General features: G+C 36.0%; 1 protein-coding gene across 11 annotated transcripts in view; it reads left to right on the forward strand.

Annotated features, from left to right (window-relative positions):
- LOC150097772 (solute carrier organic anion transporter family member 4A1-like) overlaps nucleotides 1-20,765 on the forward strand; it is a 203,541-nt gene extending 182,776 nt beyond the window's left edge. For all 11 annotated transcript variants that reach the window (XM_090407739.1, XM_090407747.1, XM_090407744.1 and 8 more), the window contains 3 exons: nucleotides 2,896-3,092; nucleotides 10,632-10,696; nucleotides 19,457-20,765. In XM_090407739.1, the coding sequence (XP_090263865.1) occupies nucleotides 2,896-3,092; nucleotides 10,632-10,696; nucleotides 19,457-19,869 (675 nt within the window). In that variant the 3' untranslated portion in view covers nucleotides 19,870-20,765. The remainder of the gene's footprint in view (nucleotides 1-2,895; nucleotides 3,093-10,631; nucleotides 10,697-19,456) is intronic.
- Nucleotides 20,766-21,139: the final 374 nt, after the last annotated feature.

The following is a 21,139-nucleotide window of genomic DNA, read 5'->3' on the forward strand; positions in this document are numbered from 1 at the left end:
TTAGTTGTTTGCAGATGATGAGATGTGAGCTGGGAAGGGTTATTAGTAATAGTGCAGATGTGGTAGTCATGAAAGAGGATTTGAATATGCTAGACAGATAGGAAAATGAATGGGGATGTTGGTTTAATGGAGCAAAATGTAAAGTCTTTAGGTTTGGGACACATCGATAGGATGCTGCATACTCTATTGGAGGAGATATATATGGATGAAGTAGGGGAGACAAGAGATCTGGAGATGATGATTGATAGAAACCTGAAATTCAAGGGACATATTGCAAAGGTGGTGAAAGTAACACAGAGGATTGCTGCAATAATGCAAAGGATGCTGACCTGCAGAGAGAAAAGAGTTATTATTCTGTTGTTTGAGACCCTGATCAGACCACACTTAACTATTGTTCTCAGATTTGGTCCCCAGGATTTGAAGGGGATAAATTTACTGTGGAATGGTTACAGTGGCAGATAACAAAGATATTTTCAAGACTGTACAATGTTAGTTATGAGGATGGGATGAGGGAATGTGAACTGCAGAGTTTGGTGGATAGAAGAAGAAGGAGAGGTGATATGATTGAGACTTTTAAACTGTTGAGAGGTGGTTACAGGGTTGACACTGGGGAATTCTTTCACTTGTTGAACTGCAGGAGGGAGTGATGACAAGGAGCCATCCCTGGAAGTTACGAAAGGAAACTGTAAGCAAGAGGGTGAGGAGTGGTTTCTTTGAATGGAGGGTGGTTGAACCTTGGAATGCATTGCCTGATACATTGGTGAGACCGAGAATGGTCAATGAGTTTGAGGGGTATGATAGACTTGTGTTTCCTAGGAAGGACCTCCTACGATGAGTCTTGACTCCTTGTAGGGCTAAATAATAATAATAATAATAATAATGACTTTTACAAATGAAATTTTACCAGAAAAAAAGGGAACTAACGATGCCATATATGCAGAAAAGAACTTTGTAAAAATGCACCTGTCTGATGTGGATGGGACATAACTTACAGTAAAGCAAGTTCCCATATGAATTATAACTGCGCAGTGTTAAGGTATATGGTGCTGTTTGAGTAGCTGTACACTGCAGTTAGCCTATTGATTCTATGCATGTTTATTATTATTATTACATAACACCTCCAGGAGTCCAAAGACTTGTCGAGGGAGGGCACCTACTATACAACTCTGTCTCCACCAATCCACCATGCACAACTACCTTCATCATTTACACCAACACCATCTACCGCCGACCACCACCACTGATATTTTCACAGATAATCACAAACATTCATGCCCACAGCGGGATTCAAACCTGCAGCCTTTTGGCTGGAGAGCGGATATGCTAACCACTCGGCCAACCAGGCCGGCAAATTTGTTAACACGTTCGCTGCCACGCTACTTCGGCATAGTCTGTTCCCATACACCGAGCAATTTCACTTCTTCAAGGTCAGTACGGTAATCTCGTTGCCGGCGGTAAGCGTCCTACGAGTATACTCGTAGTTGGCTTGTGCAGAGCATATACCATCTATGAGAATACACAGTTTTGATGCTAGCTCCACAAGCCAAGCATTTTCACTTCTTCAAGGTTAGTACAGTAATCTCGTTGCCGGCGGTAAGCATCATACGAGTATACTCGTAGCTGGCTTGTGGGGCTGGTTTACCAACTACGAGTATACTCGTAGTTGGCAGCGAACGTGTTAATGATGGTAATAATATTGAAATGTGCTTATACAATATTTAAAAAGAAAAAGTTAGATATAAAGAATTTAATAGAATTAAGTGTTTTTTAAATTTGATTAAGTCAGTGTTTCTTTTGAAGACAGAGCAACTTGGTTTGATGGCTGTTACTATACTACCAATGATACAAAAGGTATAAAACAGTAATAGACTGAATGTATACAAATTACAAAATCTCATTGGTTATATAAAATTCTAAAAACAAATATTTTGTATCTTTAGAATAATCTTAAGATATTTTTACATTTCCAAATTTTTTTTTTTTTTTGCTTCCACCCACAAAAGGTTATTACCAAACCTATAGCAGATTTGTACTGTGGGTGGGCAAGGATCTTTTTTCCTCCATTTCTGTAATTTTTTTATTTATTTATTTATTTTAAATTTTTTGAAATTTATTTTTACGTTGTCCAGGAATCCTGTTCTAGAGACTGAACATAGAACTTTTTCAGCCACTTCACGCCTCCAATAAGCGGGGAGGTGGTCTCACACCTGGTGATGAAATTCACATTCCACCTAAAGGCGATCACAAACATCCATGCCATGATGGGATTTGAACTTACGACTTGTTGGTTGAAAAGAAAATAAATATAAATTTAAAAAAATGGAGCACGAATAGGTTGTTGCTATAGTTCAGGTACATGTTGTTAGACTTATCTGTTATAAATGATGGATAGAAAATGTTAATCAGTATAATAATCACATAATAGGACCCAATAGAGAATTCCTAAGGTTTGAAACTCCTGAATATAGCCATTTCAGGTACTATAAAAGCTACAGGACTTGCCTATTCTTGTGCAAGTGACTTGTTTGGACTTCCATTCATACAGCTCTTTGTCTGTGAAGAATGGCACTGCAAAGTTCATTGAACTTCCCATTGAAAGTTCATTGCATAGGTGTTTTTTAGATTGTTGAGCCAATATCTGTTTTCTTCTCATATATATATATATATTTTTTTTTTATTTTTATTTTTATTTATTTTTTTTTATTTTTATTATTTTTTTTTTTTGTCATAATTCTGTAAATAGATTCTAATTATGGAAATTTCACTAATTAGGAAATATTTCCTAATTAGTGGAACTAGGAAAAATGGTATTGAAAAGTAATATATAAATTGCATTTAGGTTCTAATGATATTGTGATAGTTTAAACTGAACCATTTAAATGTTGTTCCTTTCAGATGTATGGAAAGTGTCATTGTATCGATGATCTAGGCAAAAATTCAACTTACGGTAGCAAGATGGTGACTTATCAAGCAACACGAGAAAAATGCACAACAGATTGTGGATATAAACCTATCATCATTACTATCATGATGTTCTTCTCCATGTTTTTTACATTTCTAGTTAGCATGCCATCCCTTGCAGCCACCCTTAGGTATCTTTCTTAATCGTACTATAAAATTTTCCTTCCGACATTAGATTATATGATAGCTGTGAGATTTACTATACAGTATAATATTAATAGCACAGTTAACCTCAGAACACTGAACTCATTTATGCATGATATTATTGGAAACTGTCATTGGAATTACTAGTGAAAAGTCATATTAAAATTTTTTTCCTTCAAGATTTGTTATTTTCATGTCCATTTTTAAAAATATTTTTTTCTTAACATTCCCTATGTATTTTGACTTACTTCGACTCATGGGAATAGAATATGATCGTTATAGCAGTTTTCACAAAGACGGAAAGGAGAGAGAAACCACTCCTCGCCCTCTTGCTCACAGTTTCCTCTCGTAACTTCCAGGGATGGCCTCTTGTCATCACTCCTTCCCACTGTTCAACCAAGCGAAAGAACTCTCCAGTGTCAACCCTGTAACCACCTCTCAATAGTTTAAAAGTCTCAATCATATCACCTCTCCTTCTTCTATCCACCAAACTCTGCAGTCCACATTCTCCCAGCCGATCCTCATAACTATCCTTGTACAGTCCTGAAACCATCTTTGTCATCTGTCTTTGTGTCCTTTCCACAGTTAATTTATCCCCTTCAAATCCTGGGGACCAAATCTGAGAACAATAGTCCAAGTGTGGTCTGATCAGAGACTTATACAACGGAATGATAAACCTCTTATCTCTGCAGGTCAGTGTCCTTCTCATAATAGCAGCAATCCTCTGTGTTACCTTCACCACCTTTGCAATATGTCCCCTAAACTTCAGGTTTCTATCAATCATCAACCCCAGATCTTTTGTCTCCCCTACTGCCTACAGTATAACTCCTCCCTTAGAGTATGCAGCATCCCATCGATGTTTCCCAAACCTCAAGACCTTACATTTTGCTGCATTAAACTGACATCCCCATTCATTTGCCCATCTATCTAGCTTATTTAAATCCTCTTGCAAGGGGTGTAAAACCAAAGAATTTTTTTCTACTTCTGATTAATTTGCACAAAAATTTGGTCACTTTTAGGGAACTACAGCCTGAGTAAGTTGTTTTATGCAGTATTTATTTTTTAAATAAAGTATGCTGAATAAAAATAAGTTTATTTAAAACTTTTTTTATTTTTTGTATTTAGATTTCATTTTATTTGTCCTGATTTATGTTTCAATGAATCAGGACAATATTAATGAACTAAAATTTTAGTTCATTAATATTGTTTTTCCATATAACCTTCCTGAAAATGTAAGAAATTACCAGTAGCCCAGTTTTTCTGAAACTGTTTACCAAATTACTGATAATTGAAAAAGTTGGTAAATTTGAAAGAAGTGGTCCTTGTTTTGAGATCTAAACAGCAGACTAGAAAGTGAGTCCCACCAGTTATACAGAAATATTTTGGGAAAATTTGAAGAAAAGGGCAAGGCTAATAATGGTATCTTCCAGTTTTCTGCTCAAGATATATTCTAGTCATTACTAACTCCATGTTCCAACATAGACATGCACAAGTTCACGTGCAGAGAAGATGCAAAAAATAAGAAAAACCTCATTGACTATGATATTGCTGATAGTGGTAGCTTCATGTTGGTTCAGGATATAAGAGAGTACAGAGGATCTGAAAATGGAAGATCACCCATCACTCAGTTTTAAGTAGGATAAAAATGAACACAACATTGAAAAGAACAGAAAAACCTTGTGGAACCCCACTAGTGACTTTGCTCTTCCAGGATATTGCTCAGCCACAAGCAACTTGCTGACATCTCAGCCAATCTTCAATTCAATGCACTAGTCTAATATATACAACCTTTTCTGCTCTAGTTAGATTACCATGTGATAAGTTCATAGTCAATCAAAAGGCTTTGCAAAATCTAAGTATACTACTATGTATCCATCTCCCTCATTCAATGCAACTGTCACCTTATTGTAATAAGCAAATAAATTACTAAAACTTGGACATATACCACTTTTTTTTTTTTACAAACTCATTTGACAGAGTGCCACATAAGCTGATATTCAAGTTGCAGCATATAGGTTTAGATATCAGGTTAATGAACAGATTGGTGATTGGCTGTCTTGATACATACTAGAAAGTTTTGTGTGACAGAGGAAGCAGAAGGTCACAAGTGGGGTTCCACATGGCTTAACTGGAGCCTCTACAGTAATCTACTTTTGTTAGTGATGGGATGCTGCATACTCTATGGAAGGAGTTATACTGGAGGAAGTTGGGGAGACAAGAGATCTGGGGTTGATGATTGATAGAAACCTGAAGTTTAGGGGACGTATTGCAAAGGTGGTGAAGGTAACACAGAAGATTGCTGCAATTATGAGGACACTGACCTGTAGAGATAAGAGGGTTATCATTCCGTTGTATAAGTCTCTGATCAGACCACACTTGGATTATTGTTCTCAGATTTGGTCCCCAGGATTTGAAGGGGATAAATTAACTGTGGAAAGGATACAAAGACAGATGACAAAGATGGTTTCAGGACTGTACAAGGATAGTTATGAGAATCGGCTGAGGGAATGTGGACTGCAGAGTTTGGCAGATAGAAGAAGGAGAGGTGATATGATTGAGACTTTTAAACTGTTGAGAGGTGGTTACAGGGTTGACACTGGGGAGTTCTTTCACTTGGTTGAACAGCAGGAAGGAGTGATGACAAGAGGCCATCCCTGGAAGTTACGAAAGGAAACTATGAGCAAGAGGGTGAGGAGTGGTTTCTTTGCATGGAGGGTGGTTGAGCCGTGGAATGCATTGCCTGATAGAGTGGTGAGGGCGAGAACGGTCAATGAGTTTAAGGAGTGGTATGATAGACTTTGTGTTTCTTAGGGTGGACCTCCCCTTGATGAGTCTTGACAGACTTTGTTCTTAGGAAGGACCTCCCACGATGAGTCTTTTGACTCCATGGAGGCCTGAATAATAATAATAATAATAATAATAGCCAGTGAATTTCAAGAGGACATTCAGTTATCTGCAAATAATGTCAAGCTGGAAAGAGTAATAGAGCAAATGTTATGGCTCTTCAGGAAGATTTGAATAAACTGGAAAGGCAGGGACAGATGAATGGAGTTTAATGCACTGAAATGTAAGGTCTTGAAATTTGGGGTTCAGCAATGGAAAGTTACATACTCTGTTGGTTTAATCTTTAAAGGTACCTGTGGCATAACTATAAATAATAAATTACACGATAACAACCGTAATTAACTTTAATGAAATATTTATTATAAATAAATTATACTCTGTTGGTGTTGCTGTATTAGAGAAATGTAGGTAACTAAGAGAATTGCTGATAAGAATGGTGATTCTATTGTATGAATCTTGGAGAGGGTACGGAGGCAGATAAAAAATCAAGATCATTATTATTATTGATACAAAATAAATAATGGAAAAAACTCATGTAGAAAGATTATTTAAAAGTATAATTTTCACCTGTGTGTCGCAGGCATCTTCAGTACATTAAGCTCAAAATTAAACACTAACTGACAATTCCAAAAAGCACCACCTAAGTAGCTGGTGTTAGATAACTAAAAGGTCAATAACTTTCCTAAAAAAAAAAAAAAAAAAAAAAAAAAAAAAAAAATTAATACAATAAAATGTTAGGAAAGATTAGCTGATTTGTTAAGTACTATCTCCCATAAAGGGGATAGACGTAAGCCGTCGGATCTGTTTATATGTTTATATTACGTCTATCCCCTTTATGGGAGATAGTACTTAACAAATCAGCTAATCTTTCCTAAATTTTTATTTTATTTTTTTTTTATTATTTTTTTTTTTAGGAAAGTTATTGACCTTTTAGTTATCTTACACCAGCTACTTAGATGGCGCTTTTTGGAATTGTCAGTATTTAATTTTGAGCTTAATGTACTGAAAATGCCTGTGACACATAGCCGAAAATTATACTATTAAATAATCTTTCTACGTGAGTTTTTTCCGTTATTTATTTTGTATCGATATGTCTACTCACGGTTTACTCTTTTAAAACTTATTATTATTATTCAGGCCTTCATGGAGTCAAAAGACTCATTGTGGGAGGTCCTCCCTAAAAAACACAAAGTCTATCATACCACTCCTTAAACTCATTGACCGTTCTCGCTCTCACCACTCCATCAGGCAATGCATTCCATGGTTCAACCACCCTCCATGCAAAGAAAGCACTCCTCATCCTCTTGCTCACATATTCCTTTCGTAACTTCCAGGGATGGCCTCTTGTCATCACTCCCTCCTGCTGTTCAACCAAACAAAAGAACTCCCCATTGTCAACCCTGTAACCACCTCTCAACAGTTTAAAAGTCTCAATCATATCACCTCTACTTCCTGAATCCACCAAACTCTGCAGTCCACATTCCCTCAGCCAATCCTCATAACTTTCATTGTACAGTCCTGAAACTATCTTTATTATCTGCCTTTGTACCCTTTTCAGTTAATTTATCCCCTTCAGAATCCTGGGGACCAAATCTGAGAACAATAGTCTAAGTGTGGTCTGATCAGGGGCTTATACAACGGAATGATAACTGTTTTATCTCTGCAGGTCAGCGTCCTTCTCATTATTGCAGCAATCCTCTGTGTTACCTTCACCAGTTTTGCAATATGTCCCCTAAATTTCAGGTTTCTATCAATCATCACCCCTAGATCTCTTGTCTCCCCTACTTCCTCCATTATAGCTCCTCCAATAGAGTATGCGGTGTCCCATCGATGTGTCCCAAACCTCAAGACCTTACAATTTGCTGCATTAAACCGAAGCCCCTATTCATTTGCCCATCTATCTAGCTTATTCAAATCCTCTTACAGGGCTGCCGCATCTGCACTATTACTAATAATCCTTCCCAGCTTTGCATCATCTGCAAACAACTGAATATCCCCTTGCAATCCACTGACAATGTCATTGATATAAAGGTTAAACAATATAGGCCCCAGTACTGCTCCCTGTGGGACCCTACATGTAATCCTCTGCTTCCTTGAAACTGCCCCACTATACACAACTCTCTGATACCTATCAGACAGCCAATCCTGAATCCAGTTGACCAATCTGACATCCAGACCCATGTGCTATAATAAATTTAATTTAATCCTTTATCCAAGTGTGAGCAAACAAAGTTTGGGCCTGAAAGTATCTTCAGGACTGGAGTAAGTTGGTACAACACTGGGCAACTCGTTGCAAAGGTGGAGCAAGCTAGCATCATTCCTATCTCAGTATCTCCCATAATGCAAAACACATCTCCTTGCAGATATGTATAATGTTATGCATTAAGGGAAGGGTCACCCAGACTAGTTTCGACCTTTATTGAGGTCTCTTCAGTGGGAGCCAGGCCCAAGTGGAGATATCATACAGAAGCATTAGCAAGGTCATTAGCATAATGCTTCTGCCTGGTATCTCCACTTGGGCCGGGTTCCCACTGAAGAGACCTCAATAAAGGTCAAAACTAGTCTGGGTAGTGGCCCTTCCCTTAATGCATAACATTATACATATCTGCAAGGAGATGTGTTTTGCATTATGGGAGATACCGAGATAGGAGTGATGTTAGCTTGCTCCACAAGTTGCTCGGTGTTGTACAAATTTACCCTAGTCATGAAGATACTTTCAGGTGCAAACTATGTTTGCTCACACTTTGATAAATTATTAAACTAAATTTATTATAGTCTAACCAAGTGAAAAATAAACTTTCAACAGACCCATGTGCTGCAACTTAAATATCAGCTTATCATGTGGTTTCTAAGTCTAAGAAAATGGCAGTAGATGCCTTTCTCTCATCTAATGCTCTTTTAACTTTATCATAAAAGACTAGCATATTAAGATGAAAAGCCAAAAGGCTATTTTTTTCTGGCGAGGTTGTTATGAGACATAACAACCTCGCCAGAAAAAAATAGCCTTTTGGCTTTTCATCTTAGTTATACGATGTTATAATGAAATATAGTGACACACCTTTCGGTCAATCGTATAGCAAAAGTATGTAAGTTTTCTTCACTTAAACTCTGATATTAACTAGGTCTAGCTACTCACTGATGAGACCTCAAAAAAGGTTGAAACCGGTCTGGGTAGTGACCTCTCCTCATAATGTAAAACAGTACTACATCTCTTAAGAGCTGTGTTTGACATTATGAGAAAATATCAAGAACAGTGAGGAAGCTTGCTTCACCTTTGCAACGAGTTGCCGTGGTGTGTCACTACCAAGTGGTCACTTACGCTTGGATACGCTGACAGTTCGTCGGCATGAAACGTTACAGATCGTAGTGTTCGATCTTAGTTTCGCTTACTGGCTGAAAAACAAGAAGGGATTTTTATCCCCTTAACTCAAGACTAGCATATTGCTAAAACAAGAGCACCCTTCACAAATCCATGTTGACTCTCACAGATAACATTACCCTCATCTGCCCAATGCTGTATATGGTCCTTCACTACTTTCTCCAAGATCTTACTGACTACTGATGATGCACAAACTGGTCTATAATTAGACACTTCCAGTCTACTACTGCCCTTATGCACTGGCATTATCTTACCTTCCTTCCATTCCATGGGCCCTTTCCTGCAGCCAGACTTTCATTGAAAAGCCAGGTTAAAGGCACTGTCAGTTCCCTAGCACATTCTCTCAAAACTTGTGGTGAAATACCATTCAGTCCCACAGCTTTACTGACATCCAGAGTACTCAGCATTTGAAACACACTCCTCCTGTACCTCTAAACCTCAAACCTGCCCAATCCCTCTAGCATTAAAACTGACTCCTCAAGGATGAAATACTCCAATAAAGTGTTCGTTGAACAATTCCACTATGTCCTCTGCATCAGTCACTCTATTCCCATTTTTATTCCACAATATCATTCTTCCACAGTCATTTCTCCTCCTACTGGCCAGATATCTAAAAAAAATTCCCTAGGATTTTCTTTGGATCTTAGGGCCAATCTCCTCTCATATTGCAGTTTCATCTTCCTTACCATACTAATCACTCTTCTGGCCTGTGTCTTATACTCTTCATGCATCTTCACCTGCCTCCTTATATCTCAAGATCATGTGGTGTTAGTTATGAAGATAGATTGAATGCATGCAGGTTTCAGATTTTGATGGATAGAAGTCAATGTAGTAGTATGATTCGTTTAAAAAATGAATCATACTACTACTTTGTTGAGTGGTAATTATAGGATTGACACTGGGATAAGTTGATTAGAAGCGGTTTATTTGCATGTAAGGTAGCTGGACTGTGGAATGCATTGCCTGATAGGATGGTGATAGGGATTGAGTTTGAGTTGTATGATAGCCTTTGTATTGTGTAAGATATTCATCCCACAATGAGTCTTGACTCTGTGGATGTCCTGAATAATGTTAATACAGTTGATCAGTTCATAAACAAAACTTATCACAATATAAGCAGTAATTAGCTTATTTAATTTTATACAATGAAAGACATATAGACCAAGTTTTATTTTAGCTATATATGAAAGTATTACAAATGAGTAATGTTTGATATTTGTAATGAAGGCTTTTATAATTAAAATAATGAAAAGACAGAACGCTTCATAAACGTTAATGTTTAGCTGCTTTTCATTATTTTTAGATGTGTAGCAGAGTCTCAAAAATCCTTTGCTCTTGGTGTTCAATGGATTGCTGTAAGAGTACTTGGTAAGATTTGAACATTTCTGTCTCATTTTAAAATTTTTTGATTAACATCAGCTAGTTGATGACCTGTTACATATTATTGTGAAAATTAAACCACTTTTCTTAATTTTTGTTTGTTATATACTTTTCATACTTTCAAATTTTCTTCAGGGTAGGAGAAAAGTTTTCCCTTCTGCTATGCATATTATATATTCTTGATATTCTTGCATGGGTGTATTGTATATGGCTTGAAGAATTATTCTTGTTTGCATCTATATTTTATCCTAGTATAAGCAACTAGTATCTTCATAACTCATGTATAATCACAAACAGTTGCCTGCACTACAAGTTGGTCTTAATATCCTGTAACATGGATTAAACTTCCAGGGAAGTGTATGTTATCCTATTTTACAGTAAGTCATTTTGTAGACCATTTTTCAATCTGTGTGATCTCAAAAGTAGGAAGCTGGTCCCATGGAGATGCTGAAACTAATTTGAAAATGTAATAAGTCATTTCTCATATGCAAGAAACAAAACTTTCACCATACTGTAGGAGCAGTATAGACATTTTTCAAGAGGCATGCTGTTCATTGTATTAAGAACAGTTTGTAATAAAGTTGTCTGTTTTTATTACAGTTATTGTGATATTTTATGTGCAAACTCCATTGTTGCCATCTCTAGGATAAAAAAGATGGATGAAAAAGTAACATTTATTCCTCAAGTATTAATGCTAGAACATTGAGAGTGTAGTCAGTTGTGAAAAGAAACATGGAACAAAATAAAAATAATATAAAACAAATGTTCAAGAAATATCATTAATAGGTGCTGTCAGGTTTTCATTTACGTGGTTATAGTTCAGGGGTGGCCAAATTTGCTTAACGTAAGAGCCACGTATGATAAACATGATAAACTTCGTATGTTTGAGAGCTGCAAGACATGAACATGTATTACACACATTTCTGTTGTTACATACACGGTTTGTTATTTCCTAACCTTTACAAAAATTTTATATAAATGTTAGGAAATACATGTACATACTAATATTTATTCATGTATGTAGTTTTTAAACTGTTAGTTTGTATTAGTTTTAAAAATCACAAAGTACTCGCATATATGTGGCAAGTAAAAGGAAGAATGACTTCGGAAGGATAACTATAGTGGGTGCTAATGGTATTGTGGTGACAAAATCAGATGTAATAGTTGAGTTACTGAGTGATCACTTTTCAAAAGTCTATCACCCAAGTGAGGATATCTCTGTATCTGTAGCAATAACTAATGTGAGAATTGAAGTTAAGAAATCAGAGGCATTTAATATATTGCAAAATTTAAATACAAACACTGCTGTAGGTTTAGATGGAATATCAGCTCGGTTGTTGCGTGAATGCGCAAAGGAATTGTCAACCCCTCTTACTTGGATATTTAACTTAAGTTTGAACTCTGATATGGTCCCTAGGAAGTGGAAGTTAGGCAAAGTGGTTCTTTTGCATAAAGGTGGCTCTAAAACTGCGGTAGTTAATTACAGACCAATCACCATCTCAGGAGTAGTGGTAAAAGTATTGGAAAAGTTGGTTAAAGACAAAATTCAAGAATGGGTGGATCAGGATATGATACTCTATAGATTGCAAGAGATTGATGAGGCTAGGGACTTAGGGGTGTTGGTAGATAGGGAGAGGAAGTTCAGGGGAAATATTGCTAAGGTGTCTAAGATTGCACATAGGATTACCTGGTTGTTGACGAACACACTGACTGCCAGAGATAAAGAGGTTATTATTCCCCTTTATAAAACATCGATACTTCCACATTTGGATTACTGTGCTCAGGTCTGGTCACCTGGATTCCTTGGAGATGAGGATGCTGTGGAGAGGTTTCAGAGAAGAGTGACTAAGTTGGTGAGTGCAGTGGCAGATTGCCCATTAAGGCAGTGAAGCACGTGCCTGGGGCCCCAACCCAAGACATTTTCCTATAGTGATTTAAAATAGATTAATGTTTTCAGTAAACATCATAAAAATCTTGATTATTTTAAGCGAAAATTTTTTCAAAAAAATTATTACATTTTAATACGTATTTTGAACAGCACACACTATCTACGCTTTAAATAATGCCCCAATGACAAGCTTCGTATTTTGTATTTTGAACAGCATGCTCTGTCTGCATTTTAAATTATTTAGTATGGTAATGAGCTATAGAAACACCTAAGAATAATATGCAAATTTGCATTTCATCAACATTAAATGAGATTGCCAAAAATAAAAACAAAAGGGATAAAACCAGAAATTTTTAAAATTTACCTTTGTAAAACATTTCCGCTATCTAGGCACAATTTTAGTGAAGAGGGCAAATTATATATTCCACTCTTCCTACTTTGGTAGGAAGTCAAAGTCAACTGAGTAAATGTATATGAAACAAGAAAGAAATTAGTCAAGACCCTAAACCATCTATAGAAGGCAATGTTTGAAATAATTTCTAACTTGTGGATGTGAGAGGTAGGTAAGAAATAAAACACTTCTTCAGACTGAGACCACTGGTATGAGACCTCAGAAAGATTAAGGAGAGTGAACAGATGGCATCAGTGGCAGTCATATTAAAAACAAGGATATTAGGATAGAACTTGATATTGTTAGCATTCAGGAGTGTTAGTAGAGATAATCTCAGGTGGTATTGTAACAAATACAATGGAAGAGGAAAAGTTAGCAAAAGTAGTTATATTTGCATGGATGGCAGTTAAATTAACACTCAAAGGAAGACCAAGATCTAGGTGGATTGATGTGCTTTAGACTGTCAAATAGAAGATGTAACAATATTGCAATCCTGACAGATAACAGATTAATTTGGAAGAAAATTGTTCATAGGAAGTTAGTAATAATGTAAACTTTTCATGTAGTATTACTATTATATCTTATGTAAACTTATTGTTGCCAACACTAGGACAAAAATGGATTTGGAAAAGAGGCATACGATAAAGTGCAAGAGAAAAGCTGTTTCAAAAGCTACCGTTATGTGGTGTAAATATTACATTATACAAAGCAATATATAGCTTATACTTATGCTGTAAGTCATCATTTAGAATTGAAGGTTTGATGTAAAATCAATTAGATAAGGATGCCAACTGTTATAAATCAGGATAAATCATCTATATCAACCGGATAATCAAGGAAAGTGATTATCCGGTTGAAGCTGATCATAAAATCAGAAATATTCCCGCTGAAGAGACCTCAATAAAAGTCGAAAATAGTCTGGGTAGTGGCCAATCCCTTAATGCATAACAGTATACATATCCACAAGGAGATGTGTTTTGCATTTGGGAGATACTGGGATAGGAGTGTTGGTATCTTGCTCCACCTTTGCAACGAGTTACCTGGTGTTGTACTACTTACCCAGGTAAGATAGTACAACACTATATTCAGTCCTGAAGATATTTTCAGGTGCAAACTTTGTTTGCTCTCACTGGGATAAAGGATTAAACTAAATTTATTATATTCAGCTCTGCTCTTTATGCAGATGGTGTCATAATCCTTGATAAAATTTAGCACACATCTTCAGAACTCTAACTAAATTGAACATCTGTTAACAAATTTGGAAACATTAAAATTGTCAATTGCATTCTCAACAGTAGGTGAACAAAGAATGCAGAACCTATGGAACAAGTAACATATTTGTTCTTTGAGCACAATTTTTAGTTAAGATGTACCTAAATAGCCAACATATTTTAGAGGAATCCTGAAGACTTGTGGATTTCAAGATTTAATTTACTTGGCTGAGTGTGACAGCATGCCCACTTTCCAGCCATTAGACTGTAGGTTTGAATCCCACATAATGCACTGATGGTCGTGAAAGCCTGCTCTGGATGACTTTTATAAGCTCAAAGAGCTATACAGACTTACCTTACACGCACGCACGCGCGCACACACACAAAGGTGCAGGAGATCTGATGGATGTTAGTGATTCTGATGAATTGTAGAAGGTGCAAAAGAAAAGTCATTGTTCCTAACAGGCTGTTCTTTTTGGATCTGTAAGACCTGAAGGGAGTTGAAAGAAGACGAGATGGTTCCAATAGCAAATTCTAGACTGATCAGTATCTCATAGAAGTGCCAGTTGTGGTACTAAAAATGTTGGTTAAGGGTAGAATTCAAGAGTAGGTAGATAATAATATCATACTGTGTGCGTGTGTGTGTGTGGGGGGGGGGGGGGTTTGCATAGCTTTATCATTATTGCAGGGACACCTCCATGAACTTCTAAGATTAATCATGGGAGACCCAGACTGTCAAGACAATATCTATCATACCTTCCATTAACAGACAGAACACTCACAACTGACTCAAGCAATTCATTTCATTCATTCACCGCTCTCCAAGTAAAAAATCTAGTCCTCATGCCCTTGCTAACCACGCTCTTACCCAACTTCCAGGGATAACCTCTTGTTCTTGCTCCTTTAGCTAAGTGCATCAGTTGTATAAAAGCCTTTAAGTAACTTAAATGTTTCTATCATATTGCTCCTTTTTTGCCTGTCAACCAGCTTTTGCAATTCACAAACCCTCAACCTCTAAGGAGTATTCCACAGACCTCTCACCATCTTGGTCACTCACCTCTGGATCCTCTCCACCACTTCCTCATCCCACAAGAAATTCATGTCAGCAGACCTGAACACAGTAATCCAGATTTGGTCATATCAAGCCTTTATAAAGAGGAATGACCATAGTGAAGCTTTGTGCAAAGTAAATTTTTGTTTTGTAATTCACTCACTTTCTATAATAAAGTAATAGTTTAGCTGGATGAAGGAAATGGCAATATCATGATACTGGTGGATTTTGAAAAGCATTTGATTGGATAGCATAAAGAGAGTATTACTAACTATTATAATAACGGAATTACCTCACGTAAATTATTCTTTATTCGTAGAATTCTCACCCGAGTATCACAGGCATCATCAGTACAGGTACAAGGCTAATTAAACAATAACTATTATATTCACAAAGCGCCACCTAAGTAGCTAAGGTTAACAAAGAAACATGTGAAATGTTACTTCACTCCCCTAACCTAAACAGATCCGATGGTCCGTCTTTCCCCCTTGTGGGAGATAGTACTTTATAAAGCAGCAAATCTTTCCTAACATATAATTGTATACACATATATATTTATAAAAAAAAAAAAAAAATTAATTATTATAATTAAATAACTAAATAATTAAATTTAAATTCTTAAAAATAAATAAATAATAATTAAATAAATGTAGGAAATTTAACCTTAGCTACTTAGGTGGCGCTTTGTGAATATAACAGTTATTGTTTAATTAGTCTTGTATCTGTACTGATGCTGCCTGTGATACTCAGGTGAAAATTCTATGAATAAAGAATAATTTACGTCAGTTAATTCCATTATTATAATAGTTAGTAATATGCCTACTCACGGTATTTCCTTACTGAAACTTATAAAGAGAGTATGTTACATAAAGTGAAGCAAATGGAGATGGTTATGAAACCGGTGTTGTGTTGGAAAAAGAGCTGACTCACTATTTGTAATCCATCTTGTTTCCGACCCAACATACAGTGACCATCAGACCTAAGGATAAGGACATGCTTATGCCTCCAGAGACAGGGCTAAGAGAGTGTTGTATATATGTTCACTCAAAAGTATATCAAACCGACTGAGATTGTTAATATTAAATTAACTTAAGAAATTTGTATTTAGAATTGATAATGTCTGTGTAAAATGAGCAAAGGGAAATTGTGTCTCAGGACCGAAATGGTTATTATTAGATGTGCTTAAGAGATATATGTATTAGAACCGTGTCAAAACAGTTCGGAGTTGGGGTGACCAATCGGCTAAGAGTATGATGTAGTCACCGAGAGAGAGAGAGAGGGCGCTTGCATTTGTAATATAAGGCACAGCGCAAGACTCAAACACTCTCTCGTTTTCTGTTCCTGTGTTCCCATCCAATCCTGGATAGCTACGGAAGCTTGTCGCCGGTGCCCAGCAACAATCTCCCGGTTACTATTGTACTGAATCGAATAAAGCCACCAAGGGAATGAAGTCAGAATTCCAGTAAAGAGCTGTTGGTAAGCTATGCCAACGTGAAGTCAGCGAAGGGCAACCTTTGAAGATAGTGGAAGTAAGTCGCTGATGCCACAGAAACACGTCGTGAGAAAATACGGAAATCTTACATATCGGAAGTGAAAGCGTGGAGGGAAGTCACAGAAACCCCATGAAAAGAACAAGATGGTAATGTACAATTTTCTGTACTCTTTATAGAATTGTAATCCTAAAAGAAATAGGAGCCGAGGATTTAAGGATCTCCACACATTAACTTACCCATAGTGCCTAAAAGACTGCTTGGACTGATCTGTCTGTGTCAAGTAAGCTGGTGCCACTCTAAGCTTGTGCTGAGAAAGGAATCTAACCTCTGAACTGTTTGTCAGGAAGAAGCTATATGATATAATGTTAGATATTAGCCTGAATTTTAATTAAGTTGTGGGGGGGGGGTAGAGCTTGAGCACGAATTAGAATATTTTTCCATGTTAAAATACAAGACGGAATGCATCTGACATACTTTGTATAAAGTTTGTATATAATTGTGCTTAGAAAATGAGCACTGAGTAACCCTGTATGGAATGATAGAGTCTGAACATAATAATATAACAGAGATATAGGATTGTTTCATTTAAACATAAGAATTGAAATTTTGGATATCTTAACCTAAAAAAAAGGGGGGGGGAGTTCAGACTCTCTAGCATTGAAATTATTACTTAAAGTGTATCTATGCAAGTGTTTATAATAAATGTATTTCTTTATGTCAAAATTCATGAGTCTGTTGTTTCTGAGATTAAATTACCCCTTATAAAACTTTCGGACCTGTATGAGTGAAGGGGGAAGCAATTTACGTAAGAAAGAAAAGGGGGAGCCACAACTGCACATCACGTGATCCCTTTTTGTTTAGCATTATTTATTTGAGTATCAGAATTTAGTTGCCGGCTGGCGCAGTCGTTCTAAACAAAATATAAATTTGCCAGCAATGAAATAACTGATATGCATGAGAGATAAATAATAGTTATATAGAGTAATATAACATAAGAATAAAAAATAAAAAGTAATACCTGATAAGAATGACTGATGGAGAGAGACATCTATGAGTAGAATCTAAGGCAGGTGACCAGTAGTGTGACACATGTGATCTGTACTGGGACTGTTATTCGAATTGTGCACTCATCACATACAAGATAATTTGAGGGAGAATATTCAGTTGTTTGCAGATGATGCAGAGCTGGGGAGTGCAATAATTAATAATGGCGATGTAGAGATCCTGTTAGATGATTTAAATACTGTCAGTATGGGGAAAAAATGGTTGCAAGTTCATTGTGGCCAAGGTTGATATCTGAATTTTAAACTGTTACATTGATTGCAGTATACAAATTGAACTGAAGTGTACTGAAATCTACTGCCCACCATTATCCATAATGATTTATGGATAATGGTGGGCAGGGATTTTAAGTTCAGAGAGCATGTTGCAAAAATGGTCAAAATAGATGAAAATATCACTTGTGTGTCGTGAACACACTAGCTAGTAGAGACAAGGAGTATAAATAATATATGCTATCTGAAACTCTTATCCTTGTTTATAAGGTTTTGATACTGTCACATAGGTTTCTGAAGATGAAGTGTAGGAAGGGCATGTTAACGAAGATGAAATAGGTCTATGGACTACTCCTTGTGACAATAAATTGAAAGTGTGTGGTTTAAAAAAAAAGCTTAATTGATATGATTCTATTATCTCCCCTTTTTTCATATAAGTTACTAAAAGAGTTTATAGATTAGATGCTGAAGAAATGTACCAAAACATTGACAGTACAGGAGAGAATATGGGATCAGTATATCTCATATACTGATCCCATATCTATACTGATCTTCAGTACCTGAAGTCGTGTGAGAGTGTAGTTAATAAAGGTGTGAGGACTAGATTATTTAGTTCGAGAGTGAATGGGTTGTTTGTTAATAAATGTGTTTAAGGAGAGATGAGGCATTGTATTAATGATGGTTAGTATCAGCTTTTAATGATGAGTTGTTAATTCTCAGGGAGATTTTCTTATAATAATATCAGTCTGCTTCTGCATCATTACAAGAGGCCCATTTTCCAACAATAATTTCAAGGCCTCTTCAGCAGTTAGCTCAGTTTTCAAATTCATGTTTAAGATCTCTTTGTTACAAACAAAAATGCTATTTCTGCATGTCAGTATTTATAAAAGTTTGGAGCATAGTATTTTGTCCATCAAAACTGTATAATCAATTTTTCTCAGCAATCAGAACATAAGTTAACCTGAATCCTCTAATTAGAGGTTTCAGACAATTTAATGCAGCAGGCTTGCCATTCCTCTGATCTCTCTATCTGTAGTGTTGTGCTAATGTGGCCAGCTTGCTTGTTTTGAAAGACAAAAAAACTAGTGTTTCTGTGAGGGCAGGGGGAGTCCTCCACCTCCATATGAGATTGGCTGAAAAGCCCTGACAAAGTTTCTTTGCATCTTAGAAAAGATTCAAGCTCGGGTCTTTCTAACCAAAGGACTCTGTTGAAACTAACTGAGCTATGGAGGCTCCATTCGGGCATATGGCAGTTGCAGTGCTCTTTGCACTGAACATGTTAGTAATTACTGAAGTATAGCAAATTTGTATCTATTAAAACAGTAACAAAATATAAATGCATATATTATTCAACATTTAGAGTAGTTATCATTGTTATTTTATAATATATGCTATCTGAAACTCTTCGATACTTATATATTTGTTTTTGTATAATTCTAGGAACAATTCCTGCACCAATTGTGTTTGGTGCCATTATAGATTTGAGTTGCAAATTATGGCAGCACTCCTGCAGCAATAATGGATCATGCCTGTTTTATGATAATGAACTTCTGAATAACAATATGCTTATAATTATGACTAGTGTAAAAACTGTCACTACATGTTTCTTCTTTCTAGCGTGGTTCCTCTATAAGCCACCTGAAACTAAACCTGGTGGGATTAGTGGGGATCCAATATCTTCTTTAAAATATGGACAGGGTGTGGTGCCCACCTCGCCTTCTAATGGTGTGGTGTTAACCCGATGTTCAGCTGCTGAAGACGACTCAAGGACTAATCACTTCACTGCCCAGTCTTCAGAAGGTGATAGTGCATCTGTGTTTGTTATATCTGCTGGAAGTGTAAGAACCCAGTGAAGTAGTTATAATTTTTAAGGACAATTATTAATTTTGAAAGGTTTTTCTTTGAATGGTTTCAAAAATGGCCAATATTGTACACAATGTTACTGACACAAGAAGCAGTGCATTTGAGGAAGAATGCATGCCAAAGATAATTTATATATTTGAGTGAGGTGATTTTTGATCATCTCTGAAATGTAATATGTATATATAAGTGGTATAGGTGTTTTATTTTTGTAATCAACAATTATACAAGTTTTCCTATTGAAGAAAGAGCTACATCCACTTCTAGTTATTTAAAATGAATATTGCAGAAAAACGGTGGCTAGAGTCTTATGATAAAAGTGTTTTATGACATCATAAAACTTGTCACATTATAAACAGTTATACAAATGATTTGATATCAAATAGCAAACCACATTTTTAAGCTGATTTTTTTTTCTGAATTTCCATCCACTGACGTAAAATGTTTTCATTAGTTATGCATAAAATAGATGTTTCACAATATGTCAAGTTTTGCAACTCGTAATACTAAGTACAAACCAGTATCACTGAGCCTGCTTAAATGATATCATGGCATATGAACTTCAATGGGACACTTGCAGTTAATGTTTAAGACATTATATGTTAAACGTTTTTGAGGAAAAGGAACCTTAAGTTGACAAATGCTGGTAGATGACCAAATTTCTGTAGATTTCAGTTTATAAAAAAACAAAATGTTGCCTCCTTGTTTGCTTTTATAATAAAAAAAAAAAAAAGTTTTATGTACAATAAGCGAATTCTCTCATTCAAAAACTTTAGTGTATACAAAGACTTTTGTACAAATACTTTGCACATCTGTATTTAATGTAAATGAAATGTAATGTTGTCACAGGTGAGATGTAAAATAAAATGTTATGTCTTCTTGTGTCGTACTTAATAATTAAGTTTTTCGCATCATTTAGTTTAGATACATTCCAAGAGCACTTTTGTGAAATTACTAAAGTACAGTACTACCATTATTCAAGAGTGTATATTCAGGGTGTATGTGTGCAGTTACACAGTCACAGAATAGCAATATCACTGATATATTACATTCATTCCTGTTAAAGACTCCCTTAATTGTTTCCTGGCATCATGGGATATATAATATTAAACACAAAATGCTAACACTTCATGAAGAGGACACTTTTTGATGCATAAACATAGTTATATTTAAAAATATATTTCGGTCATTACGCCACGTTTTTTTATTATTTAGTTATATAAAACACTGAAATAATAGTTCCCGACAAGTTTTGTAAATCGT

This window comes from Typopeltis vanoorti, chromosome 17, assembly GCF_054136105.1.
Source record: "Typopeltis vanoorti isolate ZY-2024b chromosome 17, IOZ_Tvanoo_1.0, whole genome shotgun sequence".
NCBI lineage: Eukaryota > Metazoa > Arthropoda > Arachnida > Uropygi > Thelyphonidae > Typopeltis > Typopeltis vanoorti.